General features: G+C 40.7%; 2 protein-coding genes across 4 annotated transcripts; both read right to left on the bottom strand.

Moving 5' to 3' along the window:
- Positions 1 to 1,906: 1,906 nt before the first annotated feature.
- LOC105027762 (ADP-ribosylation factor-like protein 8A) lies at positions 1,907 to 5,251 on the bottom strand. Its single transcript, XM_010900009.4, has 7 exons — positions 4,814 to 5,251; positions 3,254 to 3,334; positions 2,990 to 3,063; positions 2,814 to 2,907; positions 2,494 to 2,561; positions 2,350 to 2,420; positions 1,907 to 2,221 (listed from the first exon to the last, which is right to left on the bottom strand). Exons 1-7 carry the CDS (start codon positions 4,934 to 4,936, stop codon positions 2,166 to 2,168), a joined length of 567 nt encoding a protein of 188 aa, XP_010898311.1. The 5' UTR covers positions 4,937 to 5,251; the 3' UTR covers positions 1,907 to 2,165.
- A 3,495-nt stretch (positions 5,252 to 8,746) lies between these two features.
- LOC105027769 (protein tyrosine phosphatase non-receptor type 7) lies at positions 8,747 to 16,169 on the bottom strand. 3 transcript variants are annotated; one of them, XM_013136527.3, is made up of 11 exons: positions 15,963 to 16,169; positions 13,565 to 13,662; positions 12,922 to 13,115; positions 12,637 to 12,826; positions 12,181 to 12,265; positions 11,974 to 12,059; positions 11,628 to 11,765; positions 11,404 to 11,514; positions 11,160 to 11,317; positions 10,691 to 10,804; positions 8,747 to 10,469 (listed from the first exon to the last, which is right to left on the bottom strand). In XM_013136527.3, exons 3-11 carry the CDS (start codon positions 13,056 to 13,058, stop codon positions 10,079 to 10,081), a joined length of 1,410 nt encoding a protein of 469 aa, XP_012991981.2. In that variant the 5' UTR covers positions 13,059 to 13,115; positions 13,565 to 13,662; positions 15,963 to 16,169; the 3' UTR covers positions 8,747 to 10,078. The 3 variants fall into 3 exon arrangements, with proteins under 3 accessions (XP_012991981.2, XP_012991982.2, XP_012991980.2); XM_013136528.3 differs by lacking the exon at positions 13,565 to 13,662; XM_013136526.3 differs by lacking the exon at positions 15,963 to 16,169 and having other exon boundaries at positions 13,565 to 14,105.
- Positions 16,170 to 22,383: the final 6,214 nt, after the last annotated feature.

The raw sequence follows: 22,383 nt of genomic DNA, 5'->3' as shown, positions 1-22,383 counted from the left end.
GGCATCTGTAGAATCACAATTTATAGAAAGGACATCTGTATCGACAGTCACAAAATGACAGAAATTACATTTTAGAATGGGTTAGTTATTGTTCATGAATAATCCATGAACAATGAGATGAAAATTGGGTGGAAAGGAGCTATTAGCTGATTACATAAAACGATGATAGGAAAGGGGGAAATATGCGAAAAGCAATAGTTATAAAATGTTATTTGTAAACAAATGTTTCACAGATAATGCTTGAACTGTAACCTTTTAAACAAAAATTTAAACTAGCCATGTTATTTCTAGCTGCAGTTAATTAAATACCAACTGTGCAAGACGTCAAATGTAACATTTTATCCAAATATGTATGTGTGTGTGTGTGTATATATATATATATATATATATATATATATATATATATATATATATATATATATATATATATATACACACACACAGAAAAATTACATCAAGGGCATTTTATAACAAAACCTCAGATTAAACTTTTAAAAAGAAAATGAAGAAACATCAGCAAACCACAACTGTTTCAATCAAACGGTGTAGTCATCCCCCTAAAACATACAATGGTTTGCAATACGGTGTATGGACACTTCTGCACTTTTCGTATTGTCTTTTTATTGTAAAAGAAAGTTAAATTGGAGAAAAAAAGGTTGGTCTCCAGAACCTGTTAAAGTCTTCATTAGGATTTCTGCACCTTTTTACTAGCAATTTTGCCCAGTCTTCAGCAGCAAACTGATCCAATCTTTAATCTTAATCTTCTTTTGAGGTAATCATGGACTCTTCCCTGGCCAATCCAGAAAGGGGGGGGGGGGGTTGGTGTTTCGAGAGACCATGTTTGTGGACCCTGGACAAAACATTACACGAGAAAACACTTGAAAACCAATGGCAGCAGCCACACAACAGCAACACTGAAAATCCCCCGTTTTAATCTCAACATGGCGCTATTTTCATTGAACACTTAATTTGTTGTTGGTACACTAAGAGCCTACAGCAGGAGACACAAGAAAGTCTGATTGAACTTCTCAAAACCCACCAAACATGACTAGATACTGGGGGACATCTTCTGTGGACACAGCTAAATTTGAGCCCTCTGGCAATAAAGATCACTGAACGAATGAAGCATTCAGTTAAGATCATCCTTCTTATAATCCAACATGGGGAAGCTCATAAAATCACTAGGTTATCAGTTGTTTTAGAGTCCAATGTTCAACACAGTGTCCAACAACCAGGTCTCCATTTTATGGTGAGGGACATCACCACCAAACACGTTGAAAAGAACCCAGGAAGAAATATGCTGACTGTGCTGAAATGGCCAGCAAAGACCTTAGATGGGATTCCCCAGAAAACATGAGTTGGTGAAGGGTACCACTCAAACATTGAAGAAGAACAACATTTTTTTGCGGAACAGTTGATCAAACAGCAAAAATGTATTTGCAGCAAGCTCATTGGTAGCTATTAGAAGTGTCTGGCCGAGGGCTGTGCGACTAGGTCTTCTTTCCATGTAATTTGTCTTCAACTCTTAAGGTGTGGTGAGTAATTTTCAGTTTAATTATATTGTAGCAGAAAAATATAATGATTTAAGGGAAGTGCAGGAGTGTCTCTACTTTTTGTCAGAACTGTACACAAATGTACAGTAATCATTGAATTTAGACACTGCCAATGGTAAGTGATTATACTTTGGTCTAAGACTTACAAAATCATTGTTTGAAATGTGATATCAGTGTGGGGCTGTGAAGTGGTGCTGTGTTCAGACTCCACTGTCTTTCTACTATAAGGAACAGAGATTAAGCACAATACTCTTCCCTGTCTCTGGATCGGCTGAATATAAACCTCAATATCAACAAAGATGATGATAATGATGATAAATGATGCTTAAGATGATACATGAACACAATGATCATTCGTTTCAGGGCAACTAAGTACCACTTTATCCATCAGAGGTCATATGTCACAAGAAGTATTATATTACAAAAAGAAAATGAACAGTGCAAGTAAAAGGTTTCCAGGCTCTCTTCAGGAGACTGGAATCAGGCGAGGGATTATTGGCGAGAGAGGGCAATCCAAAGAAAAAAAGGGGGGTATTGGACAAGCCGAGGAGGACAGAGGGCGGGAGCAGGCCAGTAGGGCGGTCTCAGGGCTGAGTCGGTGAGATATGGTTCTCATGAAGTGCTCCGCTTGGTTCTGGAGTGCTGGATCAGCCACTGTAGTGTGATATCTGAAGGTGAATTAACAAAGAACGCGTTGCAATATCATGAGACAAATAGAAAAAAAATATGTGGCATAAGATGGATAAAACAAGGTTTCCTGTGACATAAAACAAGCCATAAGACATCAAATCCAGACCAATGTTGTCCTTTTCCTTGCAGGAGATGGAATAACAGCAGATCTCTCTGTCCTGGATGGCCGACAGGTTCCTGTAGGCCACAGAGGAGCCATGAGAAGGCAGACGGAGACAGAGAGACACACAAAAACAAAGCATGTACTTACATCCTCTCAATCAGCTCTTTCTCATCCAGCGCCCCAGGAAGATCCCTCTTGTTCCCCAAAACAAGAACCTGTGTGGGGGGGGTGGGGGGTGGGGGGGGATACAAAATGAACAAAGTTAGAGCAACATGAATATATGCCATTTAGCTGATATTATTTTGAATCTAAAGTAGCATTTTAAGTACAAGCGTTCAAAGGAATTTACTATCCTGAATGGCAAACCAACGGAAAAATAACAACTAAGCCAAAGAAGACAGCAAAGAGGAACCTGAAGCCATTAGGCCTAGCTACTAGATCAACTAACGTAGTACGATGGTACTCACAGGAATACCCTGGAGCTGTGGCTTGTCCAGCAAGTTGTGGAGTTCATTCTTTGAGGCCTCAATCTTTTCTGGGTCTGCTGCATCAACCATGTACCTTTAAATTACATGGTATTAAATGTTAAAATATATATCCTCACAGAATTTACAATGTGCAGCGGTAGGCCTCCATTACTCACACAATGGCACTGACTCCTCTGCAGTATCGCTCCCACATACTCCTGAATCGAGGCTGACCGCCGATATCCCACAACTGAAATAAACAAATGAAAGATGAAAAAAGCAAGATGTAACTGTCAAGTTTTGAATCTTTCACAATTAGTAATATAGCTTAAGCAAGGTTCAATTACAGAGACCGTCACAAATGCACATATATCGTTCATTCTCCTCTCTCTGGTGATGACCATGACATAACTTGACCTCTGTCCTTGCGGGCTACTGACCTTTATGGTGACATTTCCCTTGGTGATTTTCCTCATGTTGAAGCCCACTGTGGGAATCATGTCTTCGCTGAACTGGCCTGACTGCACGGGGAAAGAACATGGATGGGTTACAGATTGAGTTAAGTTCAATCATCTATTACTTGTGAAATACAGTATGTCTTACATTTCAAAATATCATCAAGGTGCTTTTTAAACTGGTCAGCAAAGGGACGGGACTAAGACATATCACTGTGCACAAGTGAACTGAATGAAAAAACCTGATTGTCAGTATGCTAAGACATCGGCTATACCATATTGACTGAGAATAGGCTAGTCTGTTTCCATGGGACCATAGTGTCATGGCCAGTTATGAACATGTTACATGTCATTAAGCCCTAGTTAGCTGCGTAATACTCCCTTCACAGAAAAGTGCAAACTGACACTAATAAATAACAGAAAATGGAGTGGGATGCCCTGGTACACAACTGAGCAAGTGGACAAATACATTAGTGTCTAGTTTGAGAAACAGACACCTCACAGATCCTCAACTGGCAGCTCCATTAAATAGTATCTGCAAAACACCAGTCTCAACTTAAACAGCGAAGAAGTGACTCCGGGATGCTGGCATTCTTGGCAAAGTTGCAAAGAAAAACCTGTATCTCAGACTGGCCAATAAAAAAAAATTATTAAGATAGGCAAAAGAACATAGACACAGGAGGAAGACTGGAAAAAAGTGTTATGGACCGACAAATCTAAGTTTGAGGTGTTCGGATTACATAGAACATTCATAAGATGCGGAAGAAATGAAAAGATGCTGGAGGAGTGCTTGACGCCACTTGTTAAGCATGGTGGAGGCAATGTGATGGTGTGGGGGTGCTTGGGTGGTGGTAATGTGGGAGATTTGGGTAGAAAGGATCTTGAAGAAGGAAGGCTATTACTCTACTTTGCAACAACATGCCATACCCTGTGGACGGCAGCACTTGATTGGAGCCAATTTCCTCTTACAACAGGACAATGACCCAAAGCACAACTCCAAACTATGCAAGAACTATTTAGGGAAGAAGCAGTCAGTTGGTATTATGTCTATAATGGAGTGGCAGCACAGTCACTGGATCCCAACCCTATTGAGCTGTTGTGGGAGCAGCTTGACCGTATGGTATGTAAGAAGTGTCCATCAAGTCAATCCAACTTGTGGGAGGTGCTTCAGCCAAATGTCTGCAAGGCTGTAATTGCTGCAAATGTAGGATTCTTTGACAAAAGCTTGAAGGACACAATTGTTATTTCATTAAAAATATATTATTTCTAACCTTGTCAATAACTATATTTCCTATTCATTTTGCTATATTTCCTATTCAAACTCATTCCATCTATGTTTTCATGGAATACAAGGACATTTCTTAGTGACCCCAAACTTTTGAACTGGAGTGTACACTGATTATTACAGAAGTAAATAGCTAGCGAATGCCAACTATTCGAACAAGCGCTTGCATAGGTGGAGCACATGCAGACGTCTCGATGTTTAAACACATCATCAGATGATCGACAACTGTATCTCAGCAAGCTATAAATGATTGATCGTACCGCAATCACGTTTACGAACGTTGTCTTGCCCGAATACTGGAGTCCCACCAATGTCAACTCCATCTCCTCCTTCCAAAACAGTGCTTTGAACCAGTCAAGGAGCTTATTGATCAACGCGATCATCTTGAGCGTTTTGATGGCACTGTTTACTGGGATCTGAAGCTTGCTAGCCAGTTAGCTAACGTTAGCTAACGTTACAAGTCGTATAGCTAGCGCTACAGTGTCTAGCTAGGCTAGCTAACTTGCAGTGACAACACAGTACTGAACGAATATCTAACGGAAAATATCGTGCATATAATGAATTTTTGCTAAAGAACTGCTTTGTGCGCACTTCGCTATATTAGATTCGTTATTTTTCAGTTATCTGCCTTGTTTACTACGCCTCTTTCCTCCCTGTCTCTTTTCCTCATAAGGGTTGTCCTTCCTCATTGGGTGGGGTTTCAGAAACATGCAGTGACATGAGCGCAACAAGAAGAGGGTACCACGGGCAAACAAGGCTCAAGGTTCGCGACCGTTTCCCTCTGCTGGAGAGAAGACACCATCTTGTAGTTGAAATACAATGGCCTCCACAGTTATTGGGCAAGAATACCAAAGAAAGATTATTAGAAAATTACATTTTATCTTTCACACAAAACATGTGAGAAATGAAACTTTTAATTGAGGTTACATTTAAAAAAATCTATAAATATCCTCATCAAAAAAACACATCTAAAAAAGATATACCCTCATTGATTTATATTTTTCAGGCTCATGTTTATATTAGGTATAAATATGACACACCAGAAAAATGTTTTTAGTCATCTATTGACATGAGGAATACAGAAAATGTTGTTGACCCTCAAACACTAGTCAGTAAGGATTAAATATCTCCTTGCCCATCTCCACCATTAGTGAAATAATTAAGAAGTTTATGTCAACAAGAGCTGTAGTGCACTCACCTAGAAGAGGATGTAAGTGTATTTTGTCTACTAGCTGCACTTTATTTACAACATTTCCACACAATGAACAGTCATGAGTAAGCTAGCAATATGTGGTTATGCGACGGCTAGCTCAGCTCTGGTAAAATAAACACAGTTTCAAACCCCAGATTGCCAGCTACAGAAGAAAGAGAGCAGTCACTTCATGTTTGCATGTGTACAACTCAGAGAAATTATATGTGTGTTCCCTTCTCCTCTTAAGCTAAAACACAGACACAAAGCAGACATCATTATGTAATATGAGATGCTTATGTCTCCAACACAACAAGGGGAGGAGTTGTCCCAGCAGAAAGGGCTGGTCTCAGGGGAAGAGTAAGCTAAACTCATTCCAAGGGTTGCAAGTTCGAATCCTCAGAGAGGATAACACAAACCTTTCCTACAATTCGTAACATATATCATTTTTGTAAATTCGTAAGTTATTTTGGTAGCAATTGTAACATATGATAAATGTATCAAATACGAAACATACTATACGTTCTGGTAACGCAGATTTATGTGTAATATGTTACACATATTCTCCTGAGACCAAGTTGGACAGAAAACTTGTCAAAAACTTTAACAATCCCCTTTTGCTTCTTCTTTTCTTGCCTGCCAACACATTCCGAGGTTTCCGTAGGATCGTAAATTACACCGACTTTTGTATCATAGTGAAATTAAAAGATGTTCATAGTTAAAGGGGCAAGATGGAGCTGCTCTGTCTACTCCAAGATGGCTCCATCACAGTTGGAAATGGTTACATGGAAATGGTCCATGATCACAAAACAAACCTTGATGTGACCCTAGACTACATCTTGTCTTTCTACGCAAATATCGCAAAAGGCTTTTTGCACAGCAGGATAGCGCCTTACAGCATTCATAGAGTAAGACCTTACCTCACAAAGGAACCACTCTTGGTAGGGCTTCCTGCTTCTGCAAACAAATCCCTGCAAGTCATCTAGAATGCCATAGCCTACATGGTTTTCAACTTAAAATGCTCTCTAATGTCACCTTTTTCACACTCCACTGGCTTCCAGTTGATTATTGCATCTACTACAATGCCTTTTGCTTGCCTATGGAGCAGTAAGAACGACCCCCTACTTTCCTTTAGACTATGCTTAAATACTACACCCCTACCTAAACTTATTGTGTGGTCAACTTTGGCCCTAAATCTGGTTGCCAGGAGGCTGAAAGATGACCATAAATGAATTCCATTGAAGACCTGTGGTTTGAATTGATGAACGCAGTCCTACAGAAGGTTCTGAAAATATTCTGTATGACAGAATGGTTTAAGATTCCATTGTCTTCTTCAGCTATTCAGAAAAGTCCAATGCCATAAGATGTATCACCAACAGTTTTGACAAGAGAGTTTTAGTTATGTTTTTTTTATGGTGACATTACATATTTTTGAAGAAAATGTGTAGTTTCCACTGACCTAAATCAGGGTTTTGTACTTTTAGAGGAGTTTTAGAGTTGGAATTTGACAAAAGGGACAACTAAGGACCAAATATTTGTAACTATATGTTGTGTCTGCTTATTAATCATTCCTGGAAGTCTAGTGTTGTTGTGCATCTGGGTTTAAAATCACTATCTTGCAATGGTGACAAAAAAGGTGAAACTTTGTGTGGGTGAATTGACATCCATTTGCTGTGTTCAGTAGGCTTAATACTACTACAGGCATCAACCGACTGATTGAGTGCTTCTCTAATGAGAAATGTGTTGACAATTACTAATCACTTGGAAAATGTATTTGGATTAACTTCAAACAAACATAAATACTCTACCATGCATGCCGCATTAAGTTTCTACACTGTACCTGAGCCAAAAACATATCTAATTCATCTTTATGTGTAGAGCCAAGCAATTGTGAAATGCTCTGTCACAAGAGTTTACTGAAACAGAAAGCAAGTTAAGTTGAAAAAAGTGTTTCTCTTGCTAAAATTGAAACTGGCCTGTAAGTATATTCATGTTTATTTACTGCACACTGATGAGCCAAAGCATTATGACCACTCACAGGTGAACCGAAAAACATTAATTGTCTAACAAGGGCCAAGTCAAGGTCTGGAGAGATTAGATGCTAAGCGAACAAACAGTTCTCATAGTCAAAGTGTTGGATTCAGGATAAAAGGGCAGGAGTAAAGACCTGAGTGACTTTGACAAGAGCAAAATTGTTATGGCCAGATGACTGGGTAAGAGGATCTCAGAAACAACAAGAGTTGTGGGATGCTCCTGGTCAGCAGTGGTGAGTACCTACCAACAGCAGTCCGGGGAGGGACAAACCAAAAACTAGCAAAAGGGTGTTGGGTGCCCAAGGCTCATCAAGGGCAATGAAGGCTATCCTGTCTGGTCCAAACTGACAGAAGGTCTACTGTGGCACAAGTAACAGAACATTGTAATGATGGTTATGGGAGGAATGTGTCACAATGCACAATGCACTGAACCCTGCAGTGTATGGAGCTGCATAGCTTCAGACAGGGTCAGAGTGCCCATGATGACCCCTGTCAGTTAGAACTGGACTCTGGAACAGTGGAAGAAGGGTGCCTGGTCCGATGAGTCTTGTTTTCTTTTACATTAAATGTACGTGTGTGCCATTTACCTGGGGAAGTGATTGCACCAGGATGCACTATGGGAAGACGACAAGCCAGTGGAGGGAGTGTGATGCTCTGGGCAATGTTCTGCTTGGAAACCCTGGGTCCGGGCATTCATGTGGATGTCAATTTGACACGTGCCACCTAACTAAACATTGTTGAAGACCAGGTACACCCCTTCATGGTAATGGTATTCCCTGATGGCAGTGGCCACTTTCAGCAGGATAATTATCCCTGCCACACTGCGCACATTGTTCTGGAATGGTTTGATGAAGAGCTCAAGGTGTTGCTCTGGCCTCCAAATTCCTGAGATCTCAGTCTGACTAAGTATGTTTTGGCTCAAGAGTATGTATAGTGTATGAATAATGTACAAATACAATTTTTATTGTTTCTTGTAATGATTTAATGGGTTTTTAGTGGTTAAACAGAATTACATTTAGTATGAATCACTCAAGGACATTCAGTCCTATAGCCATTCCGGTGTTGTCTTGGCTGTGTGCTTCAAGCTGTTGTAGTTCTGAAAGATTAATCTTAGCCCAGGTCTGAAGTCTTGTGTACTCTAGATCAAGTTTCCTTCAAGGACTTCTCTGCATTTTCCTCCACTCATCTTCTCCTCAAGACAGACCAGTCTCCCAATTCCTGTGGCTGATAGCATGATGCTACCATCACCATGCTTCACCATAGGGTTGTATTAGCCAGGTGATGAGCTGTACCTTGTTTTGTCAACTGTCGTGCTTGGCATGCAGGTCTAATAGTTCTATTTTGGTCTTATCAGAGTGTTTTCCAGGGGTAATTTTACATGACCTTTACATAGGAATGGGTCCTGTCTATCCCCTCTTTCATAAAAGCTTGATTGATGGCATTCTGTCGTGAAGGTTGTCCTTCAGGCATGTACTCCCATCTCTGCAGAGAAACTCTGAAGCTCTAATAGAGTGACCATTGGGATCTTGGTCACCTCCCTGATAAAGGCCCCTTCTTGCTCAGTTACTTATTTTGGCCAGACCGCCAGGTCTAGGAGGAGATGGAGCCCACTGTGCTCCTGGGACATTCAATGCTTTTTCTTTTATAACCTTCCCCAGGTCTATGCCTCAACATAATTCTGAGGTCTACGGAGGGTTCCTTAGACTTCATTGATGCACTGAGAAATGTGGGACCAATAATTTGAATTTGCCACAGATTGACTCCAATACATTTCTAGAGATATCTCAAAGATTATCAAAGGAGACATGATGCATCTTGAGCTCAAGGGTAGAATACTTATGTACATGAGATATTTCAATATTGTGTGTAGATCGATGGCAACAGTTTAATTTGTTGTAATGAACTTATGTCTATAGCACAACAAAATCTGGAGGAAGTGAATGAGTCTGGATGCATTCTGAAGTTACTGTATGTCATATTAGCATGAAATAAAGAGAAAAGTAATGTTACACAGTTAAAAATACTTTTTCAGAATTTTGCAGTAAGAAGATGTATTTTATTAACTTATAATCCTTATATAAAAATATTATCATTGAACACAAAAATGACACATGTCTGTTGCCTATCTATAACCTATGTCCTGTATTTCCTGTTGAGCATCAACTAGTGCCAAGAGCATTATTAATAAAAAAAAAAAAAACACATGCATTATAATGATAGAAAAATTATTACAAATCACTTTCAATAAATTGCCACAATCAATGCCATGGTCAAGGAGATGAGAGCAGAGTTCAGGTAGCTTGTTACCCTATGCAAAAATATGGACTTTTTCTGTCATCGCCTGTCTCTATAGTACTGCTGGTCTGTACTGGGATAGGGCTGTCTGTAGTACTGCTGGTCTGTACTGGGATAGGGCTGTCTGTAGTACTGCTGGTCTGTACTGGGGTAGGGCTGTCTGTAGTACTGCTGGTCTGTACTGGGATAGGGCTGTCTGTAGTACTGCTGGTCTCTCCTGGGATAGGGCTGTCTGTAGTACTGTTGGTCTGTACTGGGATAGGGCTGTCTGTAGTACTGCTGGTCTGTACTGGGATAGGGCTGTCTGAGCTACTGTCTGTGTCCCCCAGCTGCTGACTGTAATGGGCAAGGGTGAGGTAGAGGAACTGGTACTGCTCACTGGTCTGGATCATACCACCCCTGACAAAACAGAGGGGGAGGCAATGAGGGAGCAGGAAGAGCTCCTGTGACGACAAGCTTAATTGGATAAATCAAGACATTTTTAAAATGCATTGCGTGGAATAAGGTGCTCACTTCCACAGTAGTGAAGGCGCTCATGTGACAGTGTACTGTAACAGAGTTTGTTCGGTACTTTACCACCGACCGCAGTGAAAACGGATAAAGTGTGTAGCAGCTAGTACCTGTCGAGGCGTAGCTTACAGACTATTCCAAGCACGTCCGCCTTTCTGGTGTGTTGTAGCTGCAGGCACCCAATGCTGCTGGCTATGAAACAACCTGTTCTCCCAATGCCCGCACTGCAAGACAGAACACATAAGATAAGGTCCAATAGAGCATTAACATTCAAATGTCTGTAGTACAATATACTACTCAGGTGTCATTATATTATAGAATCTGCCAAGTCCACATATAGTAGATAAAACACAAACTGTCTTTGTTGTCAGTAAGTGAAGTAAGCCCAATAAACACAAATCATTACTAAGACTTCTGACTGACACAAAATGGAAAAAGGAGCCACCCATATGTTATCATAACATAATGCTCTGAAAGCGAGAAATGGCTATTTTCTTTTCATAGACATTCTGCAACAAAGGTAATTGTTTGTCCTTTCATATCACAGTGGCATCTGTTGAGAGCCAATGTTAACCGGACCTGCAGTGGACGACGGTTGGTCCCGGGTTGGGGAGGGACAGCCTGTGCTCCTCCACATCCACCACCAGTCTGAGCAGTGGCCCAGTGCAGTCTGGGGTCTGATGGTCCGGCCAGGAGGAGTACCAGTAGTGTCTAACCAGCCTGCTCTCTGAACCCACCTAGCAAAAAGGTTTCAAGGAAGTTATTAGTTTTGTTAATCCATTCACTCTCCCATTTCACAGGTGACAACGGCCGACGATCTCACCTGAATTACCATGTCTCGAACGGTGTAGCCGTCACATTCTTTGACGATGGACACTCGAAGCTCAAATCTGCCGTAACTGCCCTCCCTCTCAGGCCAGTAGAGCTCACACTTCTGAAACAAGGAAACACAGTTATTCAGTCCAGCACTCACCCGTCAGAATGTCAACAGGAAACACAGAGGACTCCAACCAAGGTGGAGTACCAAACTCGAGAGTTCCCTCTCACCTCATTCCTCTCCTTCAGCTTGGTGATCATGACGATGCTGGTTGATCCCTCCTGCCACACCATCTCCCAGAAGTCATGCACGGTGTTCATCATGGGGCCCTGGGTGGCAATGTAGGTGCTGGGTGCACCGTTGAAACCCTGCGTGGGAGACGGCAAGAGTTGGGGCTGTGTCATTTCCACTTTGACTTCCTGTGGGTTTCCTATGTTGACATGATACGCCCACTCAAACCCAACCGTGTCTCTGTTACCGTCCTTAACATCCAGCTCACTTTCTAATGCATTCTTTATTACTTATGCACAGAGTTGCGATGGAAAGGTGGGCCACATAAAAACGAGCCATTCTGACCTTTATGTAGTTTGCATTTATGTAGATCTCACAGTCACCCCCCTCCTCTGCAGCAGGGTTCCTCAGACACACGCGAGTTACAGGATCTAGTGAAGGATATTATTTCGCATGCAAATTAGTTACTGCGTTATTTCTTTTTCAGGCGCTAGATGTTTTGTTTGTATGTTTTTGAATTCGTTCGTTTGATCGTTTGATTTAGTCCCTCACTTGGCAGTATTGTCTTATATCTGTCTTTTAAAGCATGTCTTGGAATGTCCAGCTCTGCAGGGTTGACGAAGTTTGGTGGAATCTTCTGTTGGATGGAACAAAGTAAAATCACAAGGAATTCAGCAAAAGTGTGTTTATTGTGATTTTCAAAAAAGAAAAAATAGGAAACGTTACGTGATCGTGTGTCAGTTTAGACATGTTCAAATATGAATTGATCAGATATGGTCAGTTTTTAAACTTTTTGTATGTGTCATGGTTATAGTACAGTTTGTTCTGTCTGATAAACCATCCTCTCTTAAAAAGATACCCCATGGCTGAATCTAGTTGCCTAACTCTACAGCTCTACAGCTTACAGTTACATTTAAGTTATTTAGCCATGGCACTTAACCAGAACAACATACAGAATTGAGTGCAGACATTTTCATATTGTAGCATAATGTTTCAGTATATGCCTACCTGATACTCTGAGTTTAGCCTACTGGTCTCTTCAGATGCCTTCTGCAGCTGAGAAGGGGTCAAAGGGCGTGTTGAGGTCCTCAGCAGATGTAGGATGGTCTCTTTAGGCGTGGAGATGGAGCACAAGGGCTCAACCGCCCCCAGGTTAAGACTGCTAACGTCAAGGACCAGGGACACATTGGAGCCCCGTCTACAGGCGCACGGAGAGGCCAAAAAAAAGGTGAGAGACCTTGTTGAATAAACATAATGACTGTACTGAGATGATTATCATGGACATCTCTCTACCTCTCCTGGAGCCTGACGGGTTTGCGAGGGGCTGAGACAGCAGGGCAAGGTGCCGATTGGTAGGGATCCACAGGGTGTGATGATAATGATGGGGATTCAGCTGACTCACTCATGGTGGCGTGGAACAACTGGAACATTTAGAGGTGTACCATGCCACCATACTCTACTGACATCTGCAGAAGAAGGGAAAATGGCTACGAGGGAGAGAGAAGAAATTACCGTTAATGACTTGACCTGTTGACCTTTACCACCCACCTCGCCAAATCCGTGTGACAAACATACCGAACCATGGCTTTTCTTCTTTCAATTGAACTAATCCTTCTGACATATTTGACATGTAACTTCTATTTGGATAACAGTGAATGCTATGTTCACTGCGAGATGACACTATTTCCTTTTTATACCAACACCCGATATTTGCAATTGAAATTTAATTTGAAATATGTAATATTTATTTTGTTAGCTTTTATTGTCAGAACAACATCCCCCTAAGGAAAGGGCTCACATCCTCTGAAACTGAGATATGACATTCACAACACGCAGTAGAAAAACATAATTAACTAACCCAATATGTTTCAGATCAACAGATATTTCTTTCCCTTCCCCTGTTGCCCGATTGACGCTAAACTAGATCCATTCATACCTGAATCCGGGGCTGTCCATGTATCAGAAAAATCCAAAGCCAAATCAAATATCTGTCGCTGACATTAACCAACCTGGGCAAGAAGAAACAAGTGATAGCTGGAAAGAGAGAGTGAGAAACAACAAGAGAGAAAGAGAGAACCAGAGAGAGAGAGAGAGAGAGAGCGTAAGACACTAGGAAATAGAGTGAGCAAGAACAGACATGCTGTCTTTTTGGCACTGTGACTCAGTATGTCAGTAGTCAGCTTCTTCTCTTCTTCAGGTGCACATGTCTAAACGTGAGAGTGGCTGACAAGCACTGGAGAACAGCGAGGCAGCAGGAATATTGTAACGTTGGTGTCGTAAAGCTTAGCCAGTTTGAAAATAGGTTAATATGTAGTAATTCCTAAATTACTTCAGGCTCAAAGCTGCTGTAAATGTGCATTTCATTAGCTGGACATGATCTTTTCATTATGCTAGTTTTGCATGCGTGTTTGCACATACAATCGCCTCCAAAATTATTGCCACACTTAATAAAAAAGGAGTAAAAATGCCTGGATAAATAATAAAATTAACACAGGTGTTTCATGCAAAGAAAATATAAGAAAGAGTTTGATACTTGAGATAATTTTATTTTAGTATTTTTATAATCTGTTTTTTGACATGGGTGTCAACATGACCTGGTCCCCTACGGACACAACATTGGCATTATCATTCTCCTTAAAGTAATTCTTAAGAAACAGTATTTTGGCTTTCGAAGGGCTTCCTGTTTCACCGGGTTACAACATTGAGGTAACATGTATGTAAAATTCATTGTCATCTCCATATCAGAGAAAGGGAACAAACTCACAAATAAAAAAGTTAACATTTCTCACCTTCATAAAAATAATAATAAAATAACTAAAGGAGGGGTAGTTAGAATCCTGAATGGTATTTGGATCAAAGCTAATTTGTTAGAGTCGACCATGCATATACCACAGGGGAGATATCACATAATTAGTTACTACTGTAAGTGTGTTGGTAACCGGTATATAAAAAAATAAGTAATTGCAGGGGTTTGTGGTATATTGTCGTTATACAACTCTTTCTGCGGGCTTAACAACAGCTCTTAGTAGTGATATATTGGCCATGCCTCACCTGCTTGTGGCTCATGGCTTAACAATACAACTTACCACTTAACAATACTTAACCATTACTACAGTGGTGTATCTTTGATGTTAAGGGGCGGTTTGTCTTCTACACATCCATGTTAAGGTCAAGGCAGTATGAAGCCAAAAACCCTGTTGCCTCTGCCAGGAAGCCGACACTGTCGCGAGCGAATCTTCCAGTGAGACAATGAACCCAAAGCACACATTTTTATCTGAACAAAATCAACATTTAGCTTGAATCATGTCATAAACTTCTGGTTCGTAATCAAGGACACTTGACCCTGGATGCAGACTCAACAATCTGCACTCAGGATTTGCATTCAAATACTCTTCAAGAATATTCTTTCCAATATCATGAAAATTATAGGAAAGGGCTCAGGGCTGTTACTATGTACTATATAAGTGCATTATATTCAAATACAGCTAATTATGTGTGTATCTCATTTGAAACACCGGTTTTGTGCTCATCTTTATCAAGGGTCCCAATCATTTTGGGGGTGACTGTAACATTTCTTATTTGCTGTCTTTTAAGTTGCATTGCATGACACTATTTTATTAAAAAAATCTTAAAAACATATAACTAATTTAAACATAATTAATTTAAAGTTACATTTTACTGATTTGAGTTTAGTTTAGGCCCAAGGAACTGTAATGCGTTGTTACATTTTTAACAGCCTTTAATCAGCCTTTACAAAATTCAGCTAAAAATCTATGGAAGTAATGAGGATTTGTAAGCATTTTAAAATATATACATATAAATAATTAGGTGAAATCAACTCTGTATTTGGTTTGATGGAACTTAAAGGTTATTTGACTATTTAAAAATAAAGACATGCTCATATGCCCCCATTACTTGGCGGCCAAGGTTTGTAGAAATTTGTAATGACTGTTTAGCTAATGGATTGCAGTTACCTTTGGTAGGATAAATGGTCAATGATACATATACCTTATAGCACAACAAGGAATACAGAAGGAAGATCAGAATATAACCACATAGCTGCTGCATTAATGGACGAGCTGAAAACATGTGTCAGTTCATCTAAATGGGATGGCGTACAAAACAGACTGCCATCAGAGACCCTTCCATGTTTTCAGCTGAAAAGTGATGACAACTGAAAGTGATGTGGCTGAAGAACAAAACAACAACTTGAAAACAAGCTGTTGTTCAGCTGCAGCCACTCAGGGCAGTATACCTGTGCCTTCCTCTGACTTGTAATCATCACCAGCACACTGAATGGCAGAAAGGCCCGGAGGCTAACCGATCTAACTCACCAGTGCAGAGGACTGCAATCGGGGTTGGCCTTCCGGTCTTCTGTACCTGCGTGCTGTATGTAGCCGTGTGTTCACCAGGGTCTGGGTCCGAAGTCAGACTTGACACTGTGCTCCTTGGCTTTAGGGAAGCTGATGAGAGCAATGTTTTTTCTTCTGCTTGTTCAACCTCTCCTTCGCTTCCTCTCTACCCACCCACTCACACACTCTATAATACTCTCATTTCCACATGTACACACACACACACACACAAAAACACACACGCACACACATGCACACACACACACACGCACATTAACACACATTCAAGGCTGTTTCAAGGCTGTCTCACCCCGGCAGGCTCAGTGCCACCAGCTCCTGTGTAACCTCAGAGGAGAGCGCACCACCACAAAATCTGAATTTTAAGTTGGCTATTATTTTCTCTACAGCTACATGTTCAAACAAGAGACCAATATGCACAGTTATAACAATAAAACGACTGAGTGGATAATCTGTCAAATGCCAAAGCCATATTGCAAGCATTTTCTAATTTCATCACAGGACGACAACAGTTAAAAAGTGAATAACAGTCACTGTGGGTAAAATGTTGGGTGTTGTTTAGAAAGCTGCAGTGGAAGTGAACGTCAATGTGACCATTGAAAAAGTGAATAACAGTGTTTATGTATTTTGCCTTAATTTAAACAACTGAGAACATGTGAGCTTGCTGGCAAAATGCTTTCTGTAACAGTAACCTAAAGTCTGTAACAGTAGAGATATTCCCAATGAGTCAGGTGGTTGCGGTGTGGGTGGGAGGGTCAATGGCCTGAATCTAGTAGAGGGTTTGAGCAAGCCACTTCCTGACATGGCCAAACAACACTTCCTGCTGTTAACAGACACTCCTTGGGCTGTTTTAGTCATGGATTACTTTAGTTATCCATACTGTCGAAATTAACATAAAAAGTGTCAAACTGAATATTTATTCGTAAAATATTTAGCTATGTATAGAATATAGCATCTTCCTAAATTGCCTATAATTTGTGTAAGGATTTCACTTCATGTTCATTGGTCCCTGCCTTGCTGCTTCAGACTGCGTTCTGCCGATTCGAGTTTGCAGTAGTAGGCCATTGGCTAAACGTGAATGTGGGGCTAGCCCCTCTCTCACAATACAATGTACATTGTACATGTAAAAATATTAATACGCATGCTCAGAATGTTAGTGAGATCAATGTAGATCACATGGATTTGATGCCAAGTGGGGCTGACAGCCGGTAGCCCCACTAGCTACCACTGTCATTTCATATTTCAGACTTGATTGGCTGTCTGTCTGTCTGGCGCCAACATTAGTCGTCAAGAAGAGCAAAGAGGGTAGATTGTCTTAGCTAGTATGTGTGAGGGCGATTCGAGACTTCAGAGGCACTATGGTGCTCAGCCCATCTTCAAAGGGACATCACTGTACAAAACGAACTGTTAGACTGTATGTATGAAGTGTACAGGGAGGAAATAGCCAGTGGACGGGACATAATTTGTTGCCATACAGGCATATGAGACAACTGATGTCTCCTGTAAATCACAAATGGTGGTTGTGTTGCGGTACATGTTGCCTGACAATACAGTGACAGAGAGGTTTTTGGAGTTTGTGGAAGTCAAAGAAAAAACTTGACTTGGCCTCTCTAATAGTATCAATAGCTGGAACCACTGAAGCTGGGAGACAAGCTGCTTTTGCCACCTTTTTCTCTGGTTCTCCAAAACGTGTTGCGGCACTTGCTGAGGCAACAGAGAGCCTTTGTGGTGCTGGTCTGTGCATTGGTCATATTTTTGTGCTGGATCGATTGATATAGATGGTGATCAGGATCAGTGTGTCCATGCTTATCTATTAAGGTTGTTGTAATAGAATGGATCTGTATCCCTAAAATCGTTGTGGCCTATAGTGGTGTTGAGCTCATTGCTGTTCGAGTGTGGCCCTGTAGGCACATTGGTTCTGAGCTTGGTTGCATTCCTAATTTAGGTTTGTAAATGTGACAGTGGTCGTACATGTGTGTGAGAGAAATGGAGAGCAATTACACAAGAAGGTCTCTCTCTCTCCAGTACGTGTACTACAACACCTGGTAAAAGCAAGCCGCTCTGTCGTTAAGTGTTTTGTGGAGCCATGCTGTTTGTTGATGTGTTAAATAAACACATCCGTAGCAAGAGGGAGTTTTGTAGTTTTACTGGCATGCATCCTACATTTTGAAATGGTTTGTGCCCCATTTTAGGAAGGTCAGTGGCCGTTGCATTGACGACCAGTCATGATGAGGTTATGCGTCCTTCCACCCACAAAGGTGAGTCAGCAAATGTCTGGATATGTTGTGAATTTTTTTATTTCCCAATGAGGACGTCACATTAAGCGACACACTCTGTTCCTACCTGTTCCAGACTACTCAGCAAACAGATCAAATAGTTCAGTCACAAGTCACAACTGGTTGATTAATGCATTTTAATTTAATATGATTTTTTTTATTAGATCCACATACTGTATGTTGGGTAACAATGCTATTTTAGGCCACACAGTTCAATCACTATTAAAAAGATAAAAACGAACTAACTTGTCTTTCCAGCACGTGTTAGCACTGAACTAACTTTTCAGTCAATCTGCCAATTGACTGATGTAATGCTAGTGTCATCAACAGCAGGTGGCGCTCTAAGGTTGAAATCTCATTATTTTCTGCTTGTTCACATAACTGCATTCATGACTTGCAGCACATTACCATCCTTAAAAATGTTTTATTAAAATGCAAGTTCTTTAAATATTAATCTATTTAGGGGTTGGCAACCAACAATGTCACCAGTAGCTCTGTGTTTTGTTTGATTAGAACTATAATTGTTCAGTCAGAGTCAGCTGAGTAATTTTATGTTGCAACTGTCTTTTTTTTTGGAAAACAACTAATGGCTTCATTTTCATGAAATATGTTTTTATTATTATTTTCAGTATTACTGAAATACAAATAAAAGAGAACAGTCAGTGTGAGTCTTCAACTGAAGAGTGCTTGTAGGGGTTCTAAAATGTTCTTCAATCCACATCAACTTTGAAATAACATACTACAAAAGCCTGTCTGTTCAAAAAGTAATTTCCTGTTCAGAATTTTACCATGGTTCCAGAAGCTCCATCAGAAAAACAAATTGTGTATCAACCAAAGGATAACATTCCCTGTCTGACATTTAGGACTTTGGACATGGATAGTTACAAGAAATGTTAGCCAGGCAGTCCTGAGGCGTGGTCCAAGGGCTCACATCCCCCTAAGGTTCACCAGGACTCCAGGACAGTTAGAGAGAGCATTCCTTGAATTAAAAAAGATACTTTAGCATATCCGTTTCAGGTTGACCCCTTGTCCCCCATCAGATGAACGAATGCAACATTAGCAATTGGGACAAAAAACGAACTCCGAATTGGGCCAACCAGGCAGGAAGTAACTTCTCCCACTTTGCCAAGAACCAGCCAAAAGGGACACCAACGAACCACAGCCATTCTGAAAGAGGATTAGGCATAGCTCACATCGTTCACTCCCAGAATAAGCCAGTGACTCCGCCCCCCGAATGGCATTGGAGAAAGCACATCCCAGTGGAGAGGGGAGCCCACCGGGGCAAAGACGGCACGGGTGGCTCATAGATCCATTGCCTTTCCGTTCTCCGTCACACCCCTGGGCCACATTAAACTTAATCATAAGAATCTGTAGTAGACACTTCCAGGTTGGGACTGAATCTGTGTCTCTCACCTCAACCTGAAGATTATTCCTCGTATGCTTGTTACAGAGTGTTATGTAGGACAAAGATATCACACTAGTGTGTTATAGTGTGTTATCTTGAATGCATTATTAACACATTACTGTTGACAGCCCCAGTGAGAATTCGTCACACTCAACAAAATGGCTCCTTGCCAGAGCCCCGTTAGTGCTCCTCCACAGCACCCACAGTCATAAAGAGTTTGAGAGAAGATGGTGGGGAGTTGCTCTGCACTGAGGGCCTGTAATGTTGTAGATTTCCCATGTATCAGGAGAGGTGTTTTGGGGTGGGCAGTGTTAAGTCCCAGGGGCCGGAAACAGGGAAGCAGAGCCTAGAGCTGAGGTCATACTCAGCTGTAGTAGACAGACACCACACCCCAACATCTGCCTGAACTCTTCCACTATGAGCACTGAAGCAATTAAACGGCCAGAGCAAGGAGAGGATATCAACCAAGACAGAGGATCGCAGAATAAAATGTATGGACTGTAGTAGGTTTCTATAAAAAACTAACAAAATTACATCAATGATTGTTATTATTATCAGATCAACAGGACATGACAGCAACCCAGGAACTCCATGCAGTACAGACAGAAAGACAAATAGAACTTAAGTAGTCAGGCATTGCCATATAGTTTCTGGGGGCTAATGCCATTAGACTAATGACATTTTACCTTCATTCAGACTGTAAAGACACAGTGTAAAGGCATTTCTGAACCTCTTACTGGCTGATATCAGTTGCTGTTCTCATTGCTTTCTGAGGTGAGGATATTTTAAGCAGACTTGAATACATCAAGAGTATGTCTGCTTTTTATTGTCTACCATATGAAAGAGGACTATGATTTCAGGTTTTTGTAATGAACTATGAAACGATCATTGCCCCCACCTATTTACACTAGAAAGGCTTAAAAGCTTCTGGGGAACTTAACTATAGAAGAAGCTGAATAGAAAAGCTAGTATGTAAACATTGTTCTTCATTACTCATTTTAAGCTCAAGACAAGCCCCGCATAGATGTACACACACAAAGAATTACACATGCAAATTTGTAAAGACTTAAGTACACACAGATTCCAAGTGTTCTGTTATGACATTGTACCTAGAGTCAAGTCTCTAGGCATCACCAAGTTCACTAAGTAAGAAGCACACACTCCAGAAATGATGTGGCATAATATAATGATCAGGAAAATCATTAAAGGGGCTTCCAGAGCTTTTTATAGTAATGCCACGGTAGAAGTTTATCAAAGAATCCTTTAAAAAATAAAAAGGTTCCTGCCACTAAAAAGTGGTGTTTGACATGGACTTTAATGTGAGAAACTATGAAGGATCTTTGAATAACCTTAATCCTTTTAGATTGTTAAGTCCTATTAAAATATCTTAAATGTGTAGCAAGAACACGTCCGCACCCTATTAATTTGCACTGCGCCAACACCGCCACCAGAAAAAGCTGAAAGCTTCTGTAATCCTCTGGGGGCAGCAGTCCCAACCCTACACACCGGCCTCCTCTTGGGAACTCGCCAGTGGAGGTATTTGAGGGCTCCCAGGGAGCAGTTTTGGGCCAAAGTCAAAAGCAAAAGAATATGAACCAGGTAAGAGCGGAAGATGGAGACAAAGATGGCCAGCAGACGGAGGTTGCAGAAGCAGTGGAAGTTGTATGCACCAGCACCCATTCCTCCCAAAACCCCACCAGGAGGTTGCCCCAGATTGATTTCTCCATCACCTCCTCCCCTTGCACGCCCAACAGGGCCCTGAAGACATCTTCTGTATCTGTTCCCTGTGTCTCTCCCTGTTATATATGAACTCACAAAATGGTATTATACAAATAACTATGAATTTTCCATCCTATAGGGGAGTGAGATACAAATATCCTTCCATCTGCAGTTATCTGGTTTGTGAAAGAAATTTGATAGTAATGGAACCATTTGCCCTAAATTTCTGAATTTTACTAAACTAATATGTGAAATTATTTAACAATGTTTATTACATGGATCATTTTCCAATTGAATTTGGTTTTAAATAAGTACGTTTCTTGATCTATATTAGACCATGTTCCTGTTTTTAGATAACAGAATCACTTCACTGAAAAACTATAGGACATGCCTACCTTCAAAGGGCTTCTCTAAAGTTTGTGTCACATAGCTTAAATTATCAAAATAACCCACTCAGTGTAACTGAGATACTTATTAGTTTATAGCCCAAAGGGTTCAGTTGTTACAGCAGTTTGTACACAAATTCCTGTGATAAAATCTGATCTCAAAAGCACATGAAATTCAGACCCCAGAAATAAACACCATCTTGTAGCCTAGACTCCATGCTTTCATATACTATTTGTAACTACAGTTGTTTTCAGCTCATATGGTTGGCATTTTAAAAACAAATTAGGGTGGATTGTCTTCTGGAACTTCTTAGTCTGATAAAAAGTGTGAATGTTTTATGCTGTCAGATTGTTTAGAGTTTAATGATCCCTACAATAAAAACAGAAAGTCCATAATCATAGAAGACAAAGCACAGGCAATGGAAGTTATGATGTGAAAGACACATGTAGACTCAAGCAGATTAACTGAAGGATTTCTGGAAAAAAAGGTACCCAAACCCAGTGTATTGTACCAAAACATTAACGGGAAAAGTATTTAATTTCGAGTTAAGTCTGCCTATGGCGGAAGCTCTTGTTTACTATTAGGGAAGTGTTATACA

Source organism: Esox lucius, chromosome 12 (assembly GCF_011004845.1).
Source record: "Esox lucius isolate fEsoLuc1 chromosome 12, fEsoLuc1.pri, whole genome shotgun sequence".
Lineage (NCBI taxonomy): Eukaryota > Metazoa > Chordata > Actinopteri > Esociformes > Esocidae > Esox > Esox lucius.
This window is presented reverse-complemented; position numbering and strand designations above follow the sequence as displayed.

Excerpts from the sequence above, each read along its gene's own strand:
- LOC105027762 (XM_010900009.4), bottom strand. The coding sequence starts at position 4,936 with ATGATCGCGTTGATCAATAAGCTCCTTGACTGGTTCAAAGCACTGTTT. Across the intron at positions 2,908-2,989 it reads AGAGGAGTCAGTGCCATTGT|GTACATGGTTGATGCAGCAG; the intron begins GTGAGTAATGGA and ends TGTAATTTAAAG. Across the intron at positions 2,562-2,813 it reads CACAGCTCCAGGGTATTCCT|GTTCTTGTTTTGGGGAACAA; the intron begins GTGAGTACCATC and ends CCCCCCACACAG.
- LOC105027769 (XM_013136527.3), bottom strand. The coding sequence starts at position 13,058 with ATGTTCCAGTTGTTCCACGCCACCATGAGTGAGTCAGCTGAATCCCCA. Across the intron at positions 12,060-12,180 it reads ATATAAGACAATACTGCCAA|ATCCTGTAACTCGCGTGTGT; the intron begins GTGAGGGACTAA and ends ATCCTTCACTAG. Across the intron at positions 10,470-10,690 it reads TGTAAGCTACGCCTCGACAG|GGGTGGTATGATCCAGACCA; the intron begins GTACTAGCTGCT and ends CTGTTTTGTCAG.